We start from the raw sequence: 27525 nt of genomic DNA on the forward strand, positions 1-27525 counted from the left end.
AGCTGTTTTCTGCTTCCCCGACAACTTCATCCATCTGCTCCTAACAGATCGGGCTGCCTGAGTCAGAACTCTTAGCACTTGCTGGATCTACCTAGATATTTTAGATCCAACAGCAACACTTCAGACTTTTGCCAGAAACAAAAAGAAGTCTACCAAAGTTTATCCCAGTCACCAGGACATCTTGCTAGGGGAAAAAAAAAAATAATAATAATAATAAAAAAAAATAAAAAAAAATAAAAACATTTGCAGTTGACAAACACAACTGCATAAAGCAACATAGCCAATACAAATCTGGTTTTGCAGTGCAACTTTGTACTACAGCATGTCAGTGCTGAAGTTTTTAGGTGTATTGAGAGCAACAAAAGTTTAACAAATAACCAAAATTCAAGGTGGCTAAATTGCAGGTCTTTGTAGCTTTAAAGACAACAAGCTGAGTGTATTAGGGAACACCCTGATCCTTATTTCTATCCTACAGCAGCATTTACTAAATATATTTGTTTTTTAAATTAAGTAATGGAACTGAATAGCCAAAGAAGGAGTGAACGCTGTAGAATGTTTAACAAGATACAGTATTTATGCATCGCTTATACCATAACCCAGTATAATTCAGAATAACTGACATAAAACATTAGCGTTATGCATTATCTTTAAGCTTTAAACTTTAAAGCTAAGATTAGAAAATCAAACCAAAACCAGCCTAAGTAGAATCACTCATATTTTTACATCCTTCCACCTTGTTTTATTGATTAACTAGCAAGTGAGTAGGTCTGGCATAAATAGCCATCTGGTGTGTCTTAGGCCTTAACAGCTGTTCCCACCTTCTACTGACAGCCTCCCAATTATAACTGCTCATAGGGCAAATCTTAGGTAGAGTTGTAGGTATGCAGCTGTGTTAATGCTGAGGAGCAAAACAAGGTGAATAGATTATAAAGGCTTCTCTGTTCCTTTTTCTGAAGCTGTGTTCTTTCTTTTCCCCTTAGATGGAAAGGAAGTGAAGTTTGGTGTTCCTTAAAACCAAGGTAAAAAGGATGTCTGATCTCTTTTGAGGGTAGTTACTTAATTTTGAGTTATTTGAAGTTGGTAAAAATGGACTTGTTATGGTAGGAGCTGTGAATCAATGGTTTTTGTGGATCTAATATTTAAATGGCTTGTCTCTACAGTTAATGTTCCTTTGAAGTTTCCCAGGAGAGGTTCTAAAGGTAATGAAATAGTGCTTTATGGGCAGTTGTAAGAGGATAACTATTTCTCTGAAAGAAGGTGTTATGGTACTTAAAGTAGGCTAGACTTGTCTCTGGGTGGCCTTAGTAAGTCAATATAGGAGGGTTTTTCCAATATTTGTTTTTTAAAAATGCAATGACTAATTATCAATTTAACAAAAAGCTGTTAAAAAAGCTCTCAAGGATTAAATGTTCCTAGCATATAGAACCTGATAATATCCTTCATAAAGAACGCAGACACAGTCTAGTGCTTCTTTGAGTTGCTATTCTTGATTATGTTGAGATATATAGGTTGAACTTGAGTAAATATAAGGCTGAACTTTAACAAAAGGGAGTAGTCTTTTTCAACAAGTTAGCTAATACTCAGAAAGCTATCAGAAAACAAATATCTTCTTCTTAAAAAGCATAGCATAGAAGTCTATTTAAAAAAAAAAAAAATCAAATTGCAGTATTTCCTTTTCTATCTCCAATTTCTAGCCTCTGTGCTTCAGGTGGGAGGGTGAACAACTTGCACTTTATATCATAAAATGTGCTTTTAGCAGAAAGTATCTGGAGAAAATGATAGTGTGGCCTAACAGATGAATATAGGGGACAACTGACTTGGCTGGGTTGTGGGGCTCTCAAAGCTGCCTCAGAACTTTTCCTAATTCTTCCAATAGACTGGTTAAATCTAGACCCTGTGTGCCTGGATTTTTATAAGCTGAGATATATAGATTGATGGAAAGGATAGTTATTTAGTATAATGCATGGAAGTACAAACTACATGTACGCTTATCTGGAGTTCAACTCAAGCCCTTCAGCTTGTTTTAAATTGTAAGCTCTTCCTTGTGGGAGAGGTGACATGGCAGTATAAATAGTTTATATTCAAAGCAGCTTTTTGGGGGTGGGATGCAGCCATACATTCGGGGGAGTGTGTATATGTGCTTTACATGTGAAGTGTATATTGGGTTGTGAGGGGAGGACACCGCTTAGTTCTTTGTGCATGTTGGTGTAAAACCTCTCTATGTCTATAGTGCTGGAGTGGATGAGGATGTTACTGCTTCTGCAACTCTTATTCCCTTATTTTTTGTTCTTTCCCTCTTGCTAGAGTAAGAAAGACCTTGATTAGATGAAAGAACTTGGTATTTGGAATTTAATTGGCCTTCCAGACTAATTTGGAAGTTCTTCATAAAACTGCCTATTAAGTTCTAACCCTCTCTTGTTTTGGATACTGTTACCTTTTTTTATGTCTCCATCTGAAGAAGACATACAAGTTCCAAGACTGGGTAGTTGGTAATAAAAATGCTAATGTCACTTTTATCTATTCTGTGGATGTTGCTATTTTCTGAGGCACATGAACACTCAGTGTGTGTGCAGCAAATTCCAGAGAATGAATGAATGTTGCTTGTGCAGAGTGAGAGTAGGATTGATGCCTTAAACTTGGAGCTGCATCTTTAGAAGGTATCATAGTGACCTTGCTACTGGTTTGTGCTGGCAGGGAGGGAGGGCTTGGCCCTAACTACAGGGACAATGCCAGTAAAGCTGTTCTTGATGCCTCACCTAGCTGGGTTCTCTCTGGGTAGCTAAGGGCATCTCCATTTGAAAGCATGCAATTAGTGGTCAGACCAGGTTAGTCTATCAGCCTCTCCTAAGAGAAAATAAGACTCTGCAGAACTGACAACTATAAAAGATGCTATGCTTTTGTGCTATATTGTCAGTGCCTCAGCACCAGTAGTTAGCAGATGAAAACTGAACTTCTATAAGGTAACTGGGACCTCAGTATTTAAAGGTAAGGTGTTGCAAGTTATGGTGTTTCTAAGTCTTTCAGGAAGAAATGAATGAGAACAGGGGGGGAAAAAAAGCAGGCTGTAAATCACACCTGAATTCAAAAGGAGACTTTCCCTAGTCCATCACACTCTAATATGTACTACTGTATCAACTAGACTTGCACAACCAAGCAGCATTGAAAAGCTTAACTTCGGAGTTAACATACTATTAAGCACAAGGCGGGCAATCTTCATCTGTAGACTACAAACTCTTGTGTATACTTCAATATCTTATTCCATAAAAATAGGTTCCCCTTGGCTCTGTTGAAATCTGCTTTAGAGTTCTAGGTTTAGTCTCATCAGAACAGGCAGACTATGCAATGTGACTACTTTCAAACTTGAAATTAACATCATTTGTGATTTATGACTTGAAACTAAAACTTTAAGCCCAAACTAGTAAAGCTCTCTCAAGTGAAATTGTGTTCTGAAAAGTAACAGTCTTGAAACCTTCTGCATTGTGAACCTCAAAAAGAGGTGATCTTGTAGTAAACTTATTACTGTTGTCTACACAAGTGTATCTCACAGCCCAGAACTGTTCCTAGCTTTAAAGACTGGTTGTATATGCTCTCTTTATTTAAGGAAATCCTTTTACTTTGATAGCAGTACTGTTTGATGAAAGACATCTGTGTTAATGACTAGACTGAACATGTGTGTTGCGGGGGGGGGAACAAACCTCTTTAGCTTTTAGGGCTTTGAAATAAGCTTGCTTTTGAATGCAGGAATAAGAACAAAAATGAAAATGTGTGATATGTAATGTCTCATGGGATCTTACAATTGTCAGAGTGGGACAAATACTGTTCTTGTAGCATGGTGGTTACAGTAACTATCCAGCTACTTATGACCTTTTCTAAAATTGTCATGAAATACTATGTATACTAACCAAAAGCAGGTTACTAGACTTTTTTTAAGGAAAAAGCAGGACAACTAGAGAATAAAGTTTGATCTGATGAATGCATAAAAAGCAACTGTTATATGGGTAAAATGAGGAACTTATCATAGAATGGTTTGGGTTGGAAGAGGCCTTAAGGATTATCTTAATTCCAAACCCCCTTGCTGTGGGCAGGGACACCTCCTGCTAGACCAGGTTGCTCAAAGCCCCATCCAACCTGGTCTTAAAAAGTTCTAGGGATGGGGAAAATGTGAAAATGAGGAATGTGGCTTTTTCTCTCTTAATGGAGTGAAGGAAGTAGAACCATCATCTGAGTGTTTAGAACTCAATAATGACCTAAGAAGGTGGGTCAAGACAGGATATTCTGTAATTGTGCTTGGTGAAGGTCTTGCCTAGCCTAGTGCTGATGTTATACATTCCAAACCACAGTCTCTCTGCCATGCCAAAGTACCTATGTGTTCTACTCCAGTGCAGCAATATATGCTAGACAAATGCAAATTACCACAGCTTTTCCTTGAAGTACTCTTTAATTGATTCAAAATGGGATGGGGGAAAATGAACATTTCATGATTGTATGTAACAAAGCTGATGCACACTGGCAGAAAATGCAGTTGTGTGTTTGTGCAAACCTGAAAACCACTGTTAGAAAATGCATTTCTAAGCTAAAACATAGTGTTGGTGGCTGCATGACTTCTGTGAGGCGACTTCGTGGAGACGCATGAGTAAGGAAGTACATAGCTATAGCTGCTTTTTGCTAGGTGAGACAGTGCAGTGTAATGCTGTTGTTTATTTTTAGGTCAAATGTCTTCCTATAAGACTATCTGTGGAGGTGGGGGAGGTAGAGAATATCTTTCTGGACTTCAGTAGATGAACCTGAATGAGGAAGTGTGTTTCTAGGCAGACCTTACGTGTCTCGTGTTTCTTCAAGCCTCTTCAAATATAGCTGTTTATAACCTAAAGAACTGAACTTAGTAGTTCAGCGCATCTGAACTTAGTAGTTCAGCGCATCTAACTAAGCAATGTGGAAAAAAAAGTGCCTTGGTTAAACTGAGGACATGCCTGTGACTACAGTACTGATACTTTGCTAAGAGAATTAGGTCTAGATGTCTTTACTGAATAGTATTTTTTTCCACCCACAGGTTAGATGTATAATGAAGATCTTGAAACAAGTGGATATACATCCTTGCTGAAGATGTCTCTTCCAAGCCAGCAATGTTCCAAAATTGTTAACCCTCCTCCACCAGAATATATAAACAATAAAAATGGTGGTTGTCAAACAAATCAATTGCAGTACTTACAGAGAGTGGTCATGAAAGCCATGTGGAGACACAACTTTTCCTGGCCATTTCATCAGCCTGTAGATGCAGCAGCACTGAATCTTCCTGTAAGAACCAATTTGGAAATGTAATATTTCACATACTAATACTCCAAGACTTGTGAATTAGCTTAACTTTTTTCATGATACACCAGATTATGGAAGACTACTGTAACATGTGAACTGCTTTAATTACTCCAAGAACTTCCAGTAGAAAACTACTTTCTCTCTGATTCATACCAGATGCTGCATCTTTGCTCCTTTTCCCTTCTGAGACTGTTGCAAATCGGTATTTCTGTAAGAAACATGAACAGCACTTAAACGGATCTTTTGGAGCTTCTTAATAAAGTACTGGTTTAGTCATATTTCTTAATGCTGTTTATAATGAGTATTTTTCTTTCACTCTTCATTCTTAATGGAAGTGGCCAACCTCTTTACATGGTAAATACTTTTATGATGGAACAGCAGATCTGATTGATCCTAAGATAAACAGGCAAATTTAGATTCAGTTTGATGTGTAGAAGTAATTACAGTTCAAAGTGACTTGGAGATCTTGCCCTAAAGCTTCTAAAGGAATTAAATGACTGCAAAAAAGGGGAAGAAAAAGGAGATATGGTATAATCATACTACAGTGGTAGAACATTCTTCTTGGAAATGTAAGGTCATGTTTAAATTCCTGTCCCTGTTCTGTATTGCCCTGTGACTTTGCCAGGTACAAAAGCAGGACTTAACACATTCCTGGACAGCACAGAATGTCTTGTGACAAGCTAGATATACTTAGACTCCATTTTTGGATCACCCCCATCTTTTTCTGTCAAATGAAGACAGTGAAATGCTACTGTGTCAATTATCAAATAGCCTGGAAGGTACTGCTTTTGCTAAATGAGTAGAAATTTATGAAATAAAACCATGGCATGGTTACTTCAATTCTTTATTTTCCAGCTTAATGAAATGTATTTACATCTCTCAAATCTCCAAGACTAATTCTACTAAATTATTGGTTCTGTTTAGGCAAACAAAAGCCTTTACCTGCAACTGTTTCTTATGAGAAACTAATTTGGTCAGTTTGTCCGAAAGCAAGGTGACTTTGTTATCTTACCTTTTTTCCTTCTTGGAAGGAACTGCCACTTATGGTTAGAGATAATTCAATCAGAATTGTGGCAACAAATGCAGCTGGCCTCAGGCCTGTTCTGCCTCTCTGGATTTCTAAGCCAGAAGTTTGTGTTCTGAAAGTATGAATTAGTTCACTTGATACAACAAGCAAAACTCTAGCTTCATGGCAAGGATGGTGAAAGCATTTGACTCATTTGCCTTTCTTCTTGTTAGAAAATGCAGAATTGATGATGGTTATTAGTTGCATTATTTAAGTTTTCCTGTCATTGCTTTGGTAAACTCCAAGTCTGTGCCACGATGTATTTAGCTTTCTAATTTCACTGAAACAAATTGTTAGAATACCTTCAGAAGCCTTGTTTAATAGTAACTTTACACAACTGCTATATGTATGCATGTTTAGTGGTGATATTCCTATCCTGATTTCTTAAATACAGTGTTAAGAATTGGCTTCATAATCTTAACTACAGGCTTGTAGCAGTGCTGCTGACACAAACACAATAGTTCACGTTCCTATTGCATTTCAGTCTTCTTGCATCCTTGCAAGACTATACCTGAGAGCAGAGGCAATATGACCCAGTAGATAGCATTTGATAAGCGACAGTGAAAACTTGGTTGCTTCTCCATTTTTGTCAGCAACTAAGTCATTGTATGTCTTTTAGATTATTTTTTTTCCCTACTCTGTAAGTTGGAGTGCTACTTCAAGTAAATGGCCTTAAGATATTGCGTATATACTTTTCATAAGTACTACTACAAGTATAGCTCTGGACCCTGTGGAAACAATTCTTTGGAGTTTTGAACACTCTTGATCTTACATGAAAGAGTGGGGAGAAAATAGAAAGTGAAGAGTTCCTGAACACTTCTATGGTACCTATGACTACAGTGCAAAATTTCCATTCAATAAAATATTCCATCCAACACAATGAAGTTCTTCTCTTGTAATTTACCTTTCATAACTGTCAGATTCTTCATGTCCTAATACTTAAAAGATTTGATATGTGACTATCTCTTTCAAAAACTACAGGATTACTACAATATTATAAAGAAACCTATGGACCTGAGCACAATTAAAAAGCGTCTGGAACATAATTACTATGCAAAAGCAGCAGAATGCATTGAAGACTTCAAAACTATGTTCTTGAACTGCCATATATATAACAAGGTATGTGAAACATGACCATCTCTTACTAGTAACCAATGAGATTGAATACCAGCCAGTACTTACAACCTGCATGCTCCTTGTCAGTGTCTTTTTTTTTTTTTTTTTTGATGCTAGTTGCTTTGAAAAGGGGGAGGGCTTTGCTCCTAGGTTTAACTGAAAGCATAAGTGAAGCCTAACCTGCTGTGACAACAACTGAATGCATAGTCTTTACTGCACAAGTATTCTGGCAAAATTTCTAGGCATTGTTTACACAGATCCTGAATGGCCCAATGTAAGAGCTAAACAAGTTCAAGGCCAGCTATACTGAGCTATGCTCCACTACTCCATTAAGTTTATCTAAACTAACCTACCTTGAAGTATGAGCATCTGCCTGAGCTTGGGTGTTTGTTGGCTGTGCCTTAGTATCATCTTTGAGCTTCAACATCTTCCTTCAGAACACAGGAATAAAAAGAGTTGCAGCTCTACCCCCTTTTCCCTTTGCTAAGGGAAGTATATGGACATATGGTAAGGAGCACCGTGCCCAGGGACAGTGAGGGAAAGGGTCTATTATTTCATCATGAAAGCAACTTCTATTAGTGCTAGAGGGCAGGGATGATAAGTACCTCTCTGGTACTGGTGGCTTGCTTCAGTCTGGTCAATACAGACTATGGTTAGTTGAAGAGGTAGCACTTTATTGCAACTTCTGCACTCAGAATGTTACCAACTGTATTTTGCAGCCAGGTGATGACATTGTGTTTATGGCCCAAGAACTAGAGAAAGTGTTTATGCAGAAAATAGCACAAATGCCACCAGAAGAAAGACTACTGATTCCCAACAAAAGAAAGAGAAAAGGAAAGTCATCAGAAGGTAAGGGCTATATATTGAATTGTTAACATATTAAAAAAGCAAAAGCTGGGAACAGGGAATCCTCTAACTCCACATCTCAGCCCTAGAGTAGTCATGATGCTTTCTACCTCTCCCAGAACATATCAGATGAGAAACAGTGCTATGAAGCTTTAGCAGATTCAGTGAAGGCATAATATTTTCATAGGTTCTTTTTTCTACTAATTAAATATATTTGAAAAGGGGAGAGAGAAGTCAGAATTGGCAACTTCACTGGTAGTGTAATAGCACAGTTTCACAGGTGAAATCTTCTTGCCCACAAGAAGAAAGATTCAGTCAAGGCATCTCAAACTTAGGAGAAAATTATGTAGCAGGTACTTCAAGCTATATTGGGAAGCTTAGTTAAGAGTCCAGGAGATCAGCTGCAACTACTCATCACTGACTGTCTTTAATTGCTCTTGTAATTTCCTTCACTACCCTGAAAAATATTTCACTTCTACAAAGTGATTGCTTCAACATCTAATTTTTAACACTGCTAGAAAAATATTACTAGAAGTAGGATGTCTCTACGATGTCTCTTTAATCTCTATTCTGAAGTTAATCCATGGTTTTCTTGAAGCCAAGTATCCATAACCTGGCACAATAATCTAGCTGATGGGGCAAGTAGAGAAGGACAACAATGTTGCTATACATAATGCCTTTGTATAGCTTGGGTGTAGTTCTATTGAAAACTGTCCACTATGATCATGAAAGAAATTAACTGTTGTATTTAAAGCATAACTTAAAACTTTGTTTTAAAATAACCAGAAATTCAGCAGCCCAACTCTAGAACCTCAACTAAAGAGAGCACAATGCAGAAACAAGCTGACAGTGGTGAGCAGCCTCCAGTGATGACTCAAGAGCTACAGCAGGTTACACTAACTCCTTTGTCTGCAGCTCAGCTGACTTCTTCAATGCCAGCTGCAGTCCCTATAACAAAAGTAAGTTGTCTCAAATAACCTTCAGAAAGGTATTGAAATTACTGCTCCAGGTAATAACAGCAAAACCAAAGTAGCCATGCTTATAGCATTGTCTTTTCAAAACTTCTACTGTGATAGAAGATATCTAGAGGACTTAAATTGCTTATTCCCTGATAAATAACAGGGCTAATACTAATTTTCAGAAATATGCAGAAACTGGGATAACTGCTTGCTAAGTCTTCTAAATATGGTTTAAAGACTGTTTCTTTCTTAGAAACAAAGTAAATTAAGATGTTCATTCTTGAAGTTCTTTCGTCCTTCTGCAGGTTTCATCTTGATTTAAAATTGTTCTTGTGGTCTAAATAAAGGCTTTAGTAATAAAATAAAGCTTTTTTCTAAGTTTTATTAACTTCCTTTTTTTTTTTTTTTTTCCAATTTAAACCAAATACTTGATTCCCCCAAATAGCATGTTTAACTAGCTGGGAGAGGTGTTTGTAGTCCACAAAAGCAAATTTTTATATGAATTGTATGTGAACAGCGACAATTTCAATCAAATAGGCTTGTAATGGATTAGCTTTATCCTCCTCCAATGAGGAACAGGCATGTGCACCAGGCTTTCCAAGAGGGTTTTTACACACTTACACTGAACAGTTTGACCATAATGGCAAAGTACATGCATTTCTTCTAAACCCAATACAACCCAGGGTACAAATAAATGACAATCTTGTACATAAATCCCTCTGCTAGGTTTAAAATAAAGTCACTTTCTCTTCCCATGGTATTCATCTTGTGGGTATCTTATAACTTACTGTCTTCTTGATAGGTTGTGGGTAGCTTTTAACCAACCTACTTTTCTTTCCCATACATTTCAGATTAAGCTTGGCATTGGCTTGTAATGTCTTGTAGACTCCATGTAAACTTGTGGATATACCAAGTTCTTCTAGTTTCATTACCTGTAGAAGTTTTGACAGTCTAGATTTTCTCGTGTAGTCTCAAAGCTGACCATTCTCTCACTGTTCTGGATGCATGTATTTTAAACTACAAAATCTTACCTTTTTCTAGACAAAAAAAGGTGTGAAGAGGAAGGCTGATACCACAACTCCTATGACTTCAATATTCAAAGCAAGCAGTGAATCTTTGGCAACGTTTAATGAAAGTAAAGCTATTAAAGCATGTAGAGGTGATGAATGCATGATACCAAATAAGCTTCTGAAGAGGGACTTGCCAGATTCTCAACAGTCACATGGGTTTCTTAAAAAAAATCTGTTATCAGAACAGGTAAAACATTGTAATGAAATCCTTAAAGAAATGTTTTCAGAGAAACATTTGGCATATGCATGGCCCTTCTTAAAACCTGTAGATGTTGCATCCTTCTCACTTGATGAGGAGCAAGAGATCACCAAATGTCCTACAAACCTAGGAACAATTAAGGTAAGGGAACTGGGCAATTTGTCTGCTTAAATCCAGTGCCATTACTGTAGTTATTTTAAGTCTTAGTTGAAGAGGTGTCATGAAAGCAACTTCTGGTTTGAAAGAAATAATGGGCATAAAACCTATGTACAGTTCGTTCTTCCAGGAAGCCACAACTTACTACAGAAAGTCTGTCTCATTGTGACTATGTGCATGCTGACTAATTTACCTTGAAAAAGCTAATTAAAGATGTGGTGGGAATTACCCTTCTCCATGAAGTGTTTCCAAGCAGGCTGCTAACAAAACATATTAAATAGCCTTCAGTCTGTCTGCACAATGCTGTTGCTCTCGCTCTATAAAACTGCAGTTTCATAATGTTTGCACCTCAAAGTCCTTGGAGTGCCCTGGAGCCTCAAACACTGGATATCTGTGACACCTTCTTACTTTTTCTGTGAAAAGGATCCCTTCTAGAAGGAGATATTAGCGGCAGTAGCTTAAAAATACTGGGTAGATCCATTGGGGTTGAATTATTTACTACAGATCCACTGTTGCACAAAGGTACTTCTGAAGTTAACCTCTAAATGTGTTTAATTTCCTTTCCTTCAGAAAAAAATGGATAACTTTAAATATAGAGATATACAAGAATTTGCCACAGATGTTAGGTTAATGTTCATGGATTACTACAAACGTAATTCTCCAGACCATGAAGCAGTTGCTATGGCAAGAAAACTTCAGGTGAGTTATTGTTTAAGTCAGATTTGAAACAAAATAGGAGTAAAGATTCCCTTGGTCATCTTAAGTCCTGAAGTAGCATCTACTAATGTTACTAATTACTATGTTGTGTAGTTCTAGAAAACAAGCAGCAGCTTCACAATGCTTTGAGAAATGAGCTGTTTGTTTCTAAACTTAACTCTTTAGGATGTTTTTGAGATGCACTTTGCCAAAATTCCTGATGAACTTGCTGCAAGTGTTTCTTTCCCACTACACACAAGAGAAATGAGAAAAGTTTATTCTAGTGACAGCAGTAGTGATGACTCCTTGGAAGAGAAATCATCTGAAGACTCTGAAAAGGAGAGAAGAGCGCATCTTGCAAAGCTTCAGAAGCAAGTAAGCATTAGAACTCAGTGTGTGGTTGCTGAGTGTAATCTCTCTGATAGTGCTCTTACAATTGTCCATCCGAAGGCTTAGCATTATGAATCAGTATTTACAAAATTCTACAGTCATCTTGATTTCTTAATACTAAACTTTACCCGTGTTTGAAAACACTTGCAAAGATTTTTAATCTGGAAGTGAATAGTGCCTCAGCAAATACAAACTATTTTTACTAAAGCATGAGTCTAGTGTTCTTGCCTAGTGTCTTTTCAGATGAGATTTCTTTTGAACAAAAATAAGACTGTTGCCATGATACCATGGATGAGAGCATCCAGATACTCTGTATGCAGCTTAGTGGCATGTGATTCTAAATGTCATTTGCTTTGTGGTTGAAGAGCTCTGGTATTATGTTTAGTGTTTCAAGGTGTACTAGTTCCTTTAGGTAGTCATGAATATGCTTTTAAACCTCTTAAAAGCAAGTCATTAAATTCTACTTGAGAAAGCTCACTATGAAATAAAACAAAGGAATTTCATGCTGATGCCAATACCATAGCTTTGTTTCACTGGCTAATAGCGGTCTTGTTTTTGCATGAGCATATCACTCTAAACTACTGCTGTATCTACAATCCAGGGAGAAAATTAGCATTTGTCCTGCTAGTTAAGTTTTCATTATTTACCAGAGTAGTGCATATCCTATGAATTTGTGAAATGTACGCCTGAAGGTAAATACTATTGAGAAGGCTCTCTTTTAGAATTTTATTTGAGTGGGATTAAATTCTAGTTCTCATTCTTTATTCATCTTTCTAATCCCTATAAGACTTAAATAAACTTGCTAGGTTTAGGTCTTTCTCTAAAGCTTAGTTGTTTTGTGACATGATAGGGCTAGCTGGAGCAATAGCTGATGTTTACAGATTGAAGAAGCCCAAGCCCAACTCAAGTTAGCAAATACAGGTATTTGGGAAACACATGAATGCTTAAATTAAAGAGAAGCTGCTGCATTACTCCTGCAGTGTTTCTTTTTTTTTTTTTTTTTTTGCTCTTCTTCATAGTATACTGGAAGACATGCTCTTAGAAATGCATCCATAAAATAAGTAGCTCCTTCTAAATACTTAGTCTGTGACTTTGTTTAAAGAGTAAGATGTTTGTGGGGGGGGAAGAACATTAGAAAGTAAATACTATTAATATCCATTTGGATGCCACAAGCCTCCTGTGATTTATAGGAACAGATAATAGTTTTCTACTATGTTACTTAAGACTCAACTTTTTATTTTGGTTTCGGTAGCTTAAAGCTATTCACCAGCAGCTACGGGCTTTGACCAGAGCATCCTTACCTGGACTGAAAAGGAAAAAAGGGAAAGCTAAAAGGGAAAAAAGGAAGAACAAGGCAAAATCTGAAATAAAAAGCCGCATTCAAAAGAAGAAAGACCTAAAACACAAGTGGAAGAAAAAGCAGTCTTTAAACATGTAAGTGTGGGGGACTTGTGTGGGTGTTAAATTATTTTAAACTGCTGTTACTGTGGTATACTTCTTGTTACAGACAACCAAAGAAAACCACGCAGCAGATCTTGTTGGCACATAAGTCAGAAGATGATGGTGCCAAGCCTATGAATTATGATGAAAAAAGGCAGCTGAGTTTGGACATAAATAAACTCCCTGGAGACAGACTGGGGAAAGTAGTCCATATAATACAGTCAAGAGAACCTTCTCTGAGGAACTCTAACCCTGATGAGATAGAAATAGACTTTGAAACTTTAAAAGCTTCAACACTCAGAGAACTAGAGAAATATGTGGCAACCTGTTTGAAGAAGAGACCAAGAAAGCAGCATGGTATGTAGCATAAATAATGCTTTAAAAATGTCTTATTAGACCAGTTCTCTGTTTTGCTGCAATGTTAACTTCTGTTTCATGTACAGCTAAAAAATCAGAGAAGTCAAAAGAACAATGTAATTCTGAGAGGAAACGAGAGCTGGAGAAGAGACTACTGGATGTCAATGGTCAGCTGAACCTGAAGAAAGGAAACTGCAAATGTAATGTGACTTTCATTCACAACAAATAGCTTAAAGTGTTGTGCCTGTGTACTCTTATGCTGTTGGGGATTTTCTCTTCAGAATATTTGGGTCTTAAGCTTCCCTTCGTCAGTCTGAAGATTGTTCCTAGGGTGTCACAGCAGCAAATTAGACAGGACAAGTAACTCATTGGAAATATCTGCCTTATTTCTTGTACCTAATCCTTTATTAAGGTAAAGATGGTAGATCTTGCTTCTGCAGTAGAAGACAAGATACAACAATGGGGCTGGTGAAGTTGATGTCAGGCATGCTATAGCTGATGGCCAATGGTAAACTGAGAAATCCAACTAAAGACTGTTATCTCTACCCCTAATCCTATTCTTCTGGATTAGATGGCCAAAGCCTAGCCCAGTGCATTCATGTGCCTTAAAAGGCTAGTATGGGTTGAATAAATTTAGTACCAGAGCTGTTTCTTTAAAGAAATAAGCAATACCTGTCACTCCAGTGCTTTGACATGAATCTTACAGTGGTCTGGTTTTGATCCCTTCACAGTGTAAGGAACACTGAACAAATCCTTTACCCTGACATATGAAAACAAAGAGGAGGAAAAAAGCCCTGCAATTTTACTTGTTTATAATTCACTTTGTCTTGCAGAGATCCAAGAATAACAAACTTATACTGGTTTGCCTGCAGACTCACTATTGCCATTGTGCTAGCAGAACTTCTGTATCGACAGCTGTCTTTAGGCCTACAGAATTGCCTTAGGAGACTCAATTCAATTTTTCAGGCAATAATGCATTTCAATATCAAAAGCCAGACATTCAGTACATCCTTGACCATATTGACAGTAACTGATGGATCTCATGCAAGGAATGAGAACAAATCAATGTGGCCGTTACTATTATAGGTCAAGTTGCTCCTCATTAAACTAGTGAGTACTACTATTGCCCTTTATTGGATAGCTATTAAGCTCCTATGTGAAAACACTTTTCTGAAGTGATAGAAGCAGTCTTGCAAGGCATAGGCTTGTGTTCAACATAAGCTCAGGCAACGATTTTCCTGTCTGGTAATACACAATGGCTTGAAAACATCCTAGAAAGAACAACTGTAAGAAGCAGCTAAAATCAGTTGCTAAGACCCTTGGGAAAAGGGTGGAAACAGGCTAGATGATCTTTAAAAGTGACACTTGGCTTCTTTAAAAGGAAGAGCTTAAGCAGGCATTTAGCAAAGACATGTGTCCAAGGAAACAGGTATGTGGCTTCTTTTTGTTAAAACTTCTGTTGGAGCAACACACTTTAAAAAAAAAAAAAAAAAAGATTTCTGACTATAAAATATAAACTAAGTTAAATCAACCCTGCAGATGCAAAACAATTAGATGGTGGTGAGGTGGCAAAAGATACAATATGATGATTTGGGGGTACATATGGCTTGGGAAAGAAGAGTTATCTATTGATAAAGGCCTCAGTGTGCAAGTTTGGCAGTGGCAACAAACAGAAACAGACTTTCCAGCAGGAAAACTTCTGGGGAAAATTCTACTTGAACTGGCTTAGCAGAGGCTATAACCTAGGATTACAAGTTGTGTGGTTACAGCTCCTCAACTTAATCTCGTTGATATAACTAGCTTGCTGCTGGTAAATATCCCTCTTCTATAAAGATTTAAAATCTACTGCTAAGCTGACAGGGAAATGGTAGAAGACCAGTGGGAGCACAGACCTGCTAAGGTGGTTCCTAGTCTTGTATGTGAAGACTGATTGCAGGGTTCTGAATTCTTCCTTTTTGTCCTTCAGTTGAAAGCAATGCTGAGTCTGGTATTGGACCAAGCCGACTGAGTGACAGCAGCAACAGTAGCAGCTCCTTGGACTCTGGCAGCAGTACCAGCAGTGATACCAGCAGTGATTCTAGCTCCTCAGATAGCAGCAACTCTGAATTAGGTCAGAAAGATTCCTTTTGTTTCTGTTCAGGCAGAATATCTGCCTCTGGACTTAGTATCTACTGTTCCAAATGCTTACCAAGAATCTGTCATTCTTGTTTACTTGTTCCATGTTGAAGGCTTAATTCTAGTGCTATTAAATGAATGTCTTTAAACTGAGTTTTTAAAAAAAATGAAACTTATCAATGAAGAATTCTAGATTAAAAATCAATGAAGAATTTTAGATTCTTTTGCTAGTAAGAGGTCTGTATATCTAACTCGGGCATCTGGCTATCAGGCTATAACTTGATTGTTATTTTACTCATTTTTGAAAGTGTGATTTATGTTCATTGTTCAGTATGCCACACAAAGAGAGCCTTACCTTGTTGGTGAAGTTTAGTCCTTAAGCCTAGGGACAAAAGTACTAATACTACCAACTGTAGAGCCAAACTCTACCCTGCTGCTTAAGTTGTCTCAAGCTTGTTCAAGGGACGCTAGCATTGCAGCATCAAAGCATTGCAGTGATGCTTCTAGGATGCTTTGTCTGTTTGGGACGGAATAGACTTCCTGAATGTGAGGTGTAGATACCTGTACGTGGTAACAGTCTAAGGCTGGATGAATCCCGTGCAGGCTTCTTCAGCATGGAGAAGCAAATGCAGTGTAACTGTTGTAGCAAAGATCTTGCTTAACTTTATCAAGTTCAAGTATTCAAGATAATGTTTCTTTCCATGTGAGGTTTGGCTCTCTGGGTACGATTGCAACTTATATCTTGTATGTGTGAATAATGCAATGTATGTGGATGACTGACTTTCTTTTCCTTCCCACTCTTTCTGCCCTCACTGTGTTTACTGTTACAGAAACATGCTCAAAACAGATTAAAACCAGGCAGAACTGTCCAATTTCTATGGAGCAACCTCAGGTAAACTGACTGAAATGTATATAATGTTTTTGCTCTAAGCAGTTACTTGTTACATACAATGTTATTGGAAATCACATTTCCCAAGCTCTACTCTTTATTTCCTGTTAAATTTATGAGTATAGCTTGAATACTACTTGTTACATAGGACTGACTGAAGTAGATTAAAAACTTGTTTGTTAAAAGTAGTTTATTTAGCTGTACAGAAGCTGAGGTACTGGGAGAACTTTTGTTTTACTCCTTACAAACACATACATTGTGGTAGCTCACTGTTGGATGAAGGAGAAGGGAAAACATAAGGAGAAAATGCTTTGCCCCTACTTTCCCACCTACCAAAAAAAGCCTTTCCAGCTTAGTCTTTGAGTATAAAATTGACTACTGTGCAAACCTTGCTTATTTTTCCCTGCTTATTTTTTATATATGAATAACCTCACTTCTACACACCTTAATTGCATGAGTATCCTAGGTATTTTCTGCTATATTTCTGTGGTATCATTTTGAGCAACAGCAAAGTTGTATGAAGAAACACTTGATGCCTCTAAGATTGAATTGCTCTATTCCTGTATATGCAGTGGGTGTTAATTCCTGTCAGGGTTGTCTCTGCCTTTCACAGCTTCCTTTAAAACTTCCAGAGATGGAGACCTCAAATTTCAAAGCAAGAAGGATGAAGGCTTTGCAATGATCTTATGACAGACTTGCTTTCGTATAAAGTACTTAGTTTGATATAGGAATCCAGCCTGTGAATTTGCAAGGATGAAGAAGCATCAGCTGAATAATAGTCAAAGACTTGAGGGGAGGAATTATGCAACGCTTTTTTGTGCTATAAAGCTCAGTCTCTGCAAAAGCAAAATGACGACAAAAAAATGGAGAAAACAGGATACAGGAATTAAGTTGCAGTTTGGTCAGTTACAACAATGCCAAACTGACTTAGAATAACAGCAGACATAATACTTCACAACAAAACGCAGTGTGATCATTTGGTGATTTTCTGTATCTATCAAACAAAGGTAGGGCAGTTTATTTCATAGGGCTTTGTCACCTAAACTCCTTAGTAACACCGAACTACAAATACAAGGGCTATTAGATCCTATAAATAGTTGAAATGAGGAAAGGGGTCAAATAGTTACTAAAAATTAAGATTTGACTTAGTAATTACTTCAATCTCCTTCCAGAAAATACCACTGGGCTTACAGAAGATGCCCTGTGATGCTGTTCTGCAAGTACAGCCCTCATCTTCTACCAGTAGCTTGCAAACTTCTGGATCATCTGAATTGCACCAGCCATCTCCAAGTGTGCTACAGAGGCTTCAGACCTTACAGACTAGATCTCTTAAACCACCAGAACAAAATGCCCAGTCTCCCTCAGGTAATATCTTTATGCAAGAACCATGCTATTTGATTAAACCCTGAAGAAGCAAGGGGTGGCAGAACTGATGTTCTTACTGGCCAATAGGCTTATCTTAAAGTTTTGGAGGCATCAAGTGAGTAATAACACAAGTTCTTGCAGAGTGTAGATTATAAGGAGCATGATGTAAATAAAAGTATGATCAGATAGAATTTGACATTACTCTGGCACTTATGCTGGGGCAGAAGAGCATTAAAGCAGGGAGATGTGTTCCCTCCCTCAATAAAGAGAAGCAGCAATTGGAGACAAAATGGCAAATGATGCCTTAATGAATCTAAGGTTACAAAAAGTATTCAACTTCTTAGGGCAGGAATTAAATGCTTAAACCCACCACCACTGAAGTTAACGTCAAATTCAATATTAACCGAATTTGAGAGCCTCAGGTACTCTGAACTGGTTATTGCTTGCTATCCAGATATATCAAATGGAAGTTGCTTAAACTTGATTAAGTAGCTGTTCTTTTTCCCTCCATCACATCAAAAGGTCTACTAACTTTGACAGTTCTGAGGGTTTGAGTAAAAGACAGTTTGAGCTAGTTGCTGATAATTTGAAAAATGAATTTAAAAACTAAAAAAAAATAAATAATAGAAATAACTGTCTTACAGTACAACTAGGATACACAGCTTCACAGCTAGTTAATCCATGACTGTAAACAGCGACCTAATTTTGAGATGTAGGATTATACTTTGCAAGATATGGGGAATCAGTCACCTTTATTTTCTTGGGTATTATCACAACTATGTGCTCTGCACGATGTTCCAGGCACCCAAATGTCCGAGTGCTCCTAGGACAAACTAGCCTTTTGTCACTCAATATACATCCTCTTCCAGAGGTGAATGTATCTCTCCATCACATTCACTTCAAATAGCTTTTTTTAAAGCACATACTTACTCCTTTAAATAAGATCTGATGTAACACTCTAGGCTTGAGCATGATGCAATGAGGTTGCTTTAGATTTATAACAAAGCCCTTACCTCTAAAAGACTACTAAATAAGTAGTTCTCATCCTGTAATAAGAACCTGAATTCATGGGCTGCAACATAAAGGGAAAGTTGGCACTATCAACTTCAAAATGTACTATAAGGCTTCCTTTATTTCTCTTCAGTGCTACAGGCTAAACTCAAGTAGCCCTGGTAGACATAGTCAAAAACCTACCCTGTAAACCTGCAGTTGTGCAAAAGAAATGAGCAATTAATACTGTGTTCTCGCTCTCTAGAAATATCAATCCCTGTAAGTTCAACAAAACTCTGACTTAGGAGGATAGCTCCTGTGTAAATGTTGCTTTTCTTCCTGCTCCTAAAGGCATAGGAATTGGGGCTTTCAGGATTATAGATCAGATGATGAAAAATTCAGTCGATGTCTGTCTCAATACATACTTGGAGAATATTCTGGTTAGAAGGCCTCTGCATGTGTTGGACTCTACATAAGGAAGCTATTGTTATTGTAGCAACATGATCTCTTCAATCTTTGGGTATTAAATTATTTCTCAATATGGTCTCAAACAAAGCTGCTTTAGCCAGGTTTTAATACCTTTATTTTTATTCCATGGGTTGAAATTAACTCTTCTCTTGGAGCTATGAGTACAAGAATGTTTTGTCCCTTCTTGCAAGAAACACCTACCCATTATAATTTGCATCCACTATCTAAGGTCTCAGTAATATTGCAGTTTCAATATCTTCTATTGTTCAATGGCTACTCTCCTATGCACTCCTGCACAGAGAAAAGGTACCACTGAACTAAAGTAATAGAGCTGTTCTCTATCCTGATTTGTAGAGGAGGGGCAAACAGCTTTACAAATGTAAGAGCTGCCTTCTGTCACCTCCTATCACATCATACCATGTTAAGGGTTAGGAGCTTATATCAGTTTATATTTTACTTTGTATGTTGCTTAGAATCTGAGCAGTTCATGTTATAAATCCAAAGTGTTAATTTAAGAACACACTTTGACTCCCATAACATGAATTAAATCTACTTCTACCCTAGTGTTTACAGAAGCTAGAGGGGCAACAGCTTACTGCTCTGATTCCCTATCCTTCATATTGTTACTGTATAATAACCCATATATTAAGCAATCCAGGGTATATTTTGAAGTCTAATTTCCTCTTCCAGGTATGCAATATAACTTCCCAGGTTGCCAATGCTGATTGAGTAAAGCTGAGAAAACAGCTACTATACACAAATCAAATAAACTTCAAAAAAAGGACAGTGAGAGAACCACTGATCTGCTATCCTTAAGTCAAGAGCAAAGTATGTACTATAATAACTAATTGATAACCAAGGCTATCACCTTAAATGTACAGAACCTGGCTTAAAGAAATAAAACTTCAAATGTCTGTACACCACTCTGTTTACAAAATAATGGGATGCTGTGCAGTTCTCACTTCTGTTGACTTGCTCCTTTTTAAAAGCTCCTTTTTAAAAGGAAGTTAAAGGGATGCTATGTTCTTGTTCTGTATTTGAAATATATAAAGCACTTGACTTTGATTAAAGGACTTAACTTTCTGACTTCAGTACAAGGGATAAGTAACTCAGTATTCCAGGAACTTTGAGAGCACTGATCCTCCTCTTGCTGCAGAACTCCGGCCTTTGAATTGTGTTCTGCAGAAGCTCTTTAGAGCTCTTTGCCCTGTGCCTTTGGATTGAGAGTAATGTGCTTAACTCTTCACCCTGGGACAAACTTGCACTTCTTACAAGAGAAGGGGTTCACTAAAAACTGCAAAAGACTGCATTGGGCTTTGTGCATATTTCATACTGAAGACTGAGCTGGACACTGAATCTCAAAACTGAGAACCAACTGTTACAGACATTATTTTTGTTCCTTCTTCAGTCTTCCCTCTCCTAACAACTTGTATACCCTTGAACAGGGCAGGGAACAAGCTTCTGAAAACCTGATGAAAGTAAAAGGCACAGCCTTATCACTGAGCTCTTTAACCCTGGCCAAAGAATAGTTCTTGAGTTACATTTAACAAACAAACAAAACAAAACAAAAAAAAAAAAAAAAAAAAAAACTTGATAGTCCCTGATCTACACATCATCCATATACATACTAATCCATTTTTTTAAACACTTGTAACAGCTCAAGCAAATAATCATTCCTTAAGTTTCTAGGCCTTCTAAGACTTGAATTCTACCATGAGACTATCAAGATTCTGCTTTTCTATTTTGTATGTAAAAGGACTGGGAAAACAAGCAGGAATAAAGCTTGTGGGAAGGGTAGGGGAACGTAAACATAGCCCAAAATTGACCTTTGCATACTTAACTGTTTATTGCTTAGTCTTTATTCCTCTTAATTTTCATTCCTAACCTTCACATAATTTCTCCTGCACCACTCTCTCTTTTTCCATTCCTTGCTATTTCAATTTTGCATGTGTATAGCTGTAGAGGGACTCCTGTGTTTAATATATAAGTACTCAATGAGGAGACCTTGCCTTTGAGTACATATGAAGTTCAGCATTTTGTTGCACAGCAGACCTTTTAACAGTGTTGAGTGAGTGGTTACGTGCTATCTACCCCTTCCATAACAGTGGTGCCTTCTATAATAGTGTTGGTTTGACTGTTCCTGCAATTATACATGCCCCAGATGTTCTCAGCTTTATCTAAGAAAAACCTTTCCATTATTAACACCTCGTAACAAAGACCAGAAGCACTGGGCGGGGAGGGGATGACACATTGAATTTTGGCTGGTATTTGTTTTTTAAACAACAAAAGCTTTGTCAATCTGGAACTGCGAATCTAATCTATTTTTCTATCTATTGATGCAAAGTGTAGAGTGCGCATAGGTCAAATAGATTTTTAGGATGGGTTACTTAAAACACTTACTGAATTTTGTAGATGATCCTACTGTCAAGCATTTCTGTAAGGCTACCTGCCTATGAAATGATCTCTTGAATTTAGACTTGTTATGATTCTGGTGCTGTGTATCGCTGAATTCAGTGGTGGTTTATTAAAAAGATTTACTTGTGAAACTGTTATCTATAATCTTTCCTTAGATTAAGGGTTTGTCAGTGAGAGGTTCTGTAAAGGCTGGTATGGCTGTAAGCAGCTTCACAATGCTTCAAAATCCACGGTTGTAGATGCTTTGATGCAAAGCTTCAGATTCCTGCGTTATTTCTAGAGCTTTAACAGACATGACTGTGAATTAAAATGCATTTTAAGTTTGCTTCAGGTAGGTCTTCGTGGTAGGTATAACAGCTCAACTGAAATTTGTTAGAACCAAGAGTTAATTTCATATCTGTAGTTGAACTGAATCGGTTGGACTCGATGATCTTGAGGTCTCTTCCAACCTAGAAAATTCTGTGAAATTCTGTGAATTCTGTTCTTTTCTCTAATCCAAACTGGAGCAAAGTGGTCCAAGCCAACTTAAAGGCGAAGAAACATACCTGGATCTGGGAGCGTTTCTGTAATTTTGAACCAAATGGGAAGAAAAACCTACACTATGAATCAAGTCACTTTATAGAATGACTTAATATATTATCTTTTAAATTTGAGGTAGCATAGTCTGTAAAATCAACATAAGTGAAAGCCCTTTTTTATTTTTTTCATCAGGTTATTGTAACACACATAATGGTCAAAATGTTCTAGAGACAAAATTCCAATTTTCTCCAGGAAAGGTAGGTGAAGTCTTGTGAATTCATGTTTTCTGGAATTAAAAAATGGAGAGGTGGGCTTAAGAGATTGGATAAGAATAGCTATAAATGCTTTAAATGATAAATGACTTTTGAAGTATTTTGCTACAAAATCTCAAAAATTGATGTGTAAATGTTTAGACTACTGTATTTACATAAACATTCTAGACAAGCAAGGATGTTTTGTTGCAGATGGTCCCAAATAAGTCCTTCAAAACAATATTGTGCTAATGTAAGATCTAAGCAGATAATGAACGACAGAGTAAAAATAAAAACACCCTAGTATCTGTATTATTGCTTCTTCTATATCTTCCTTTTCTGTTTATCTTGGTTTTCCTTTTAAATAACTTCAGGATACAGGAATTAGGAATATAGATTCCTGGGTAAGCTTATGTAAAACGATGATGCTTCCAGCTCCAATAAAAACATCCACTGAGAGTTTCAAACAATTCAGGAAAGTGGCATTAGAGAAAAAGGATGGGCAAGACCAGGAATTAAAAAGGCCTCTGGTGCAAGCTGAGAGGGAACTGCAAAACCTTCCTCAAGAAAAAGAGAGGTTTGTAACCACATGTTTAAAAGTTATTTTTTGCTTATGTGTTACCTATGCACAGGTTCTACCATCTGGATAGCTGAATAATTTTGTGGACTCTCTAAGAAACATAAATCCAGCCTCAGGCTGCTTAGTTGATGCAATATGTGTCTCGCATCATGAATAAAGATACAAAAGTGTTGAAGAACCAAAGCTTTATAAATGGTATCGTTATTTAAAATTCTATAATAAATACTGTTAGAGTGGGCGCTGTTACAGTTAAATAAACTGGCTAGTGACACTAACTAGTGGAGCATTGGCCTGATGCTCCACAATTGCACTTAGAATATAAGAAAATAAGTGTACTAATGCAGTTCAGCAATTCACTAATGACTGGTTAGAACCTTTATGGAATCCATTAGGTATTTATGTATTACTCGATTAGTCAGAGGAGAGAAAATTAGCAGCTTTTGAGTTAATAAAGGCCATAGGCATGTGTATCTTGCTGTCCAAAACTTTGATCCTGGGTGGCTTGGCTATTCAGGAGTAAGTGGTTCAGATTAGGCAGCTGCCAAGTGTCAGATAACCACCCAGTACTTCAGGTAGTTGTACCACTCTGAGCACAATGGCATGTCCAAAATGCACAAAGTTGTTTGTTTTTATTTTTCTCGAAACGTAGTCAAGAAGCTACTGTTTAGTATTCAACAGTAATTATTGACAGCCACTGTTTTAGTGAGTGCCACGTAAGTATCCCAGCCTGTGGTCTATTATTAGGTCTATTATTAAGTTCAGGGGGATAAGTGACTGCCTACTAACTACGACATTGCAGTAATACTGTAAATAGCTATGTGCTATGTTATTGAAACTTGCTGTAGAACTTTCCTCTTTGGTACTCTTTTTTTTCTTCCTTGTCTGTTTTTTCCTGTTCTAGAGTCAGTGCCTCATGCTACTGTCCATCACTGGCTGTCTTAGGATCATTTGTTTAGAGTGTGTTGGATCTCGCTTGAAGTCCTCCTTCTCCTTACATTAGCACTACGGCTTTAGCAGGACTTGTTAGAGATAATAGTACAGCCTATACCTAACAGCTACAAGAGCAACTGTTTTAGTTGGCAGTGACGGTTCTTTCCCTCCTCACTGACATGTAGCATAACCATTGTCAGTTCCAGGTAGTTGCCAGAGCTACTGAATCTTTTCTTTTTCAATTTTTTTTTTTTTCCAAAGACCTGACAGTTCCTCTTTGCACTTTTTTGTACCTTCTATAAATAATTCTTTGCAAGTCTTTAGGATGATAAAGATTCCCTGGTGTATGATACTGCTTTTTGTCCAACTACACCATTTTTAATGCAAGAGAAGTATCTATGGAATGACATCAGAGATGCTTGCCTGAAGTTAGTGAAATCAAACTCAAATAGCTAGTTGAAAAGGAAGAAGTTGGAAGAATAACATCGCTGGCCAAGAAAGCAACAGAAAATTAAGTTTGTATGTTTTTCAAAGAATGTGACTTAAACTAAAGTTTTGTGTAGCATATATATTTAAATCCTGTGCACATATAGATGGGAAATGTACCATGGGCAGCCTTATCACACAGCATAAAAATTGTGTGTGCTGTATATCTTGGGAAGAGAAATTATGAATTAACATGTAAAATGGAACCACACCAAATGCCATTCACTGATTTATGTGCAGATTCTGTTCAGTTGCACAGGCTTGTTATGACGAAAATAAGTGACTTCTAGCATATGTTTGTCCCTTCTCCTTTCTCTAAAGGAGCCATGAAGGCACAGGATTGAATGTCATAGCAATAAAAGACTGCGAGTCCCCAAAAGAAGAGGATAAGACCAAACAGCTGCCAGAAGCTCAACCATACACTCTCAGTCAAGACCGTAACTTGGCTAGAAAAATGGAACAAGAACGCAGAAGGAGAGAAGCAGTAAGTTGCTGACTCTTACAAAATAAAATAAAATAAAGATAGATCAGGCCTTATTTTAAAGGACCTGGGCAATTGAAACTAACAGAACTATGCTACCTGAAGAGTTAGTCCAGAAAATGAAACTGAAGACTCAAATAAATCTTCAAGTGGCATTACGTGAAAAGCTTGGTCTTATTACTCCTATAAGTTTACAATAATTAATTGCACAGTAACATCAAAATGCAAAGGGAAATCCCTGCCCTGTTAATAACTTCAAACCTCAGGTCTTGCAGGTTGTCAGTCCTTGTCAACATCAAACATACAACATGTCAACAAAAGCGCTAGCCGTTCTGTTCTCTGAAATATCAAAACTGAGCCTTTATTTAAACTGACTGCATTTACTGGTATAGGTAATGAATGGTTTTTATTTGCTATGTTTAATTTTTTTCATAGTGTTGTACCACTGAATTTAAGAACTACAGTGTGATGAAGATCATACTAGATTCAGAAAAGGTCTTCTGAAGCTTTCATCCTGTTCAATGCTTTTCAGAGAGGACTTCAGCAATGTGCTTATGCAAACTTGTAGTAACAGGAAGCATACGCTTTTTTGGAAACAAGTTTTGTGGGTTGTTTTTAGATCTTTATATTTGGCCTGCATAGTATTCGTTACTAACTGGTCTGAAAAATACACCACTTTGCTTTCTTGCAGATGGCTTGCACAATTGATATGAACTTGCAGAGTGACGTTATGGCAAGTTTTGAAGAAAGTCTTGAATGAAAGCTGTAGTTAACGTAGAACTTAACTTTGACAATACTACCAACCACACAGCTTTGAAAATGTACTAGTCATGAGTTTAAACATTGTCTATTTTAAAGCGCTTTTAAGCTCTTGTAAAATGCTTAATATTAAAAGCTTGTTCATCGGCACAAGCATCATAAGATTTTTTTTTCTTGTTTACAATATACAGCAATCTAGCCCACTGTGTAATGGAATGTAGTTGTTTTTTTGATTAATGTTACATGTTTTGAGTGCATACATGAGAAAATATCAGCTTCTTGATTTTTTTCTCTTTTGCTTGAATCAATTTTTCAGAAACAATTGAGAATGTTACACTATGCATGGCCAAATTCTCATGTTTGTATTAAGTCAGTGTACTCAATATGCACCTACAGAAACTACTGTAAATCAGTCTTGTCAATTATGTGATTTCCATTAGAAGAATCACTTACTATGATGTATTTGCACAGAATCTGGGCTGTGACAAAAGACATAATGAAAATTTCTGCAGGGTGTGCAATGCTACTCATAATCATAAAACAATATTTCCTGGAAATCTGTAATTTCAGCAGCAAATCTAACTCACAAATCCTGTATATTCGCAGGATATGTATATGTATTCGCATGTATATGTATTGAGGCACAGACATGCTGATCTTTTGTTGAATGTATTTTATGCTAACATAACGTTTGGATAAGTGTGCAAGCATGTTTGCCAGGTGGTTCTGATTCTTCATGGGAAGAAATTAAAATACTCTACTTCTCTCTCCAGTTTGAAAGGCTTTCTGATTAATGCAAGATTCTAATAATGTTGGGATACTTATCTGAAGTGGGAACTAGTCTAAAAGACCTATTTTCTTCTTGGTTACGTATAGCTTTATCAGTAAACCAAGTATAGGGCTGACTTGAAGAATTAATACCAAAATATAATGTGTACTGTAGAAAAGCTGGGGAAGAAGAGCCCCCATCAAGATACTCTAGTTCAACAGTTTGCAAACTTTTTTGTTCATCAATAAAATAAATGAAAAAATAAAGCATGCATCAACCAGTATATGTATACTTTATTTATAAATTATATACATGCACTATTCTACAACTATATTACATACATTATAACACACAAATGATGTAAAGTAAATGATTAAATAGACACTACTTTTTTTGTTGTTTAATAACAATACAAAATATTATCTTCTTGTACCCCAGTGGATTGTCTTGTGCTCCACACATTCACATATGAGCTGTGTTGACATCGAGGCCTGGCTGAATCTCCACCTCAAATCTCCTGGGGAGAGCCCCAGGGAGACCTCTGGTCTATCACATTCCTGGATCAAAGCTGGAAGTGAAGGTAACGCTGGCAATGGTGTAATGTGGATCTGTCACAGACCACCCAAACAAATAACTGGATAAGAGTTTCTACAGACAGCTGAAAGCTGAATTTTCAGATACAGGAAATAAACTGCATTTAAATACATAAATGACAGTGAAGGTATGCATAAAAATGATAGCCTTATATTTCAGGCAGCTCGGTGAAAAGGTAGTGCTAGCTCCAAAATACATACATGTATTTCATCCTAAAAAACTGCTTTGTGTCTTCCGTTGCTATTGGTTGCACACTGGAACAGGCTCCCCAGGGACGTAGTCACTGCACAAAGCCTGTCTGAATTT

General features: G+C 37.1%; 1 protein-coding gene across 7 annotated transcripts; it reads left to right on the forward strand.

Annotated features, from left to right (window-relative positions):
* Positions 1–813: 813 nt before the first annotated feature.
* On the forward strand, positions 814–26908 carry BRDT (bromodomain testis associated). 7 transcript variants are annotated; one of them, XM_084528300.1, is made up of 18 exons: positions 814–915; positions 5051–5295; positions 7361–7498; positions 8215–8344; positions 9128–9300; positions 10342–10710; positions 11296–11424; positions 11608–11796; positions 13064–13245; positions 13319–13608; positions 13695–13808; positions 15575–15718; positions 16554–16615; positions 17785–17977; positions 22562–22626; positions 22995–23197; positions 24938–25100; positions 25789–26006. In XM_084528300.1, exons 2-18 carry the CDS (start codon positions 5056–5058, stop codon positions 25855–25857), a joined length of 2853 nt encoding a protein of 950 aa, XP_084384426.1. In that variant the 5' UTR covers positions 814–915; positions 5051–5055; the 3' UTR covers positions 25858–26006. The 7 variants fall into 7 exon arrangements, with proteins under 7 accessions (XP_084384426.1, XP_084384428.1, XP_084384424.1 ...); XM_084528302.1 differs by having other exon boundaries at positions 10342–10557; XM_084528298.1 differs by having other exon boundaries at positions 863–1019; positions 25533–26908.
* Positions 26909–27525: the final 617 nt, after the last annotated feature.

The sequence above is a fragment of the Aythya ferina genome (genome assembly GCF_964211825.1).
Source record: "Aythya ferina genome assembly, chromosome: 8".
NCBI classification, from domain to species: Eukaryota; Metazoa; Chordata; class Aves; order Anseriformes; family Anatidae; genus Aythya; species Aythya ferina.

Excerpts from the sequence above, each read along its gene's own strand:
- BRDT (XM_084528300.1), top strand. The coding sequence starts at position 5,056 with ATGTATAATGAAGATCTTGAAACAAGTGGATATACATCCTTGCTGAAG. Across the intron at positions 16,616-17,784 it reads TTTCTATGGAGCAACCTCAG|AAAATACCACTGGGCTTACA; the intron begins GTAAACTGACTG and ends ATCTCCTTCCAG. Across the intron at positions 17,978-22,561 it reads AAATGCCCAGTCTCCCTCAG|GTTATTGTAACACACATAAT; the intron begins GTAATATCTTTA and ends TTTTTTCATCAG.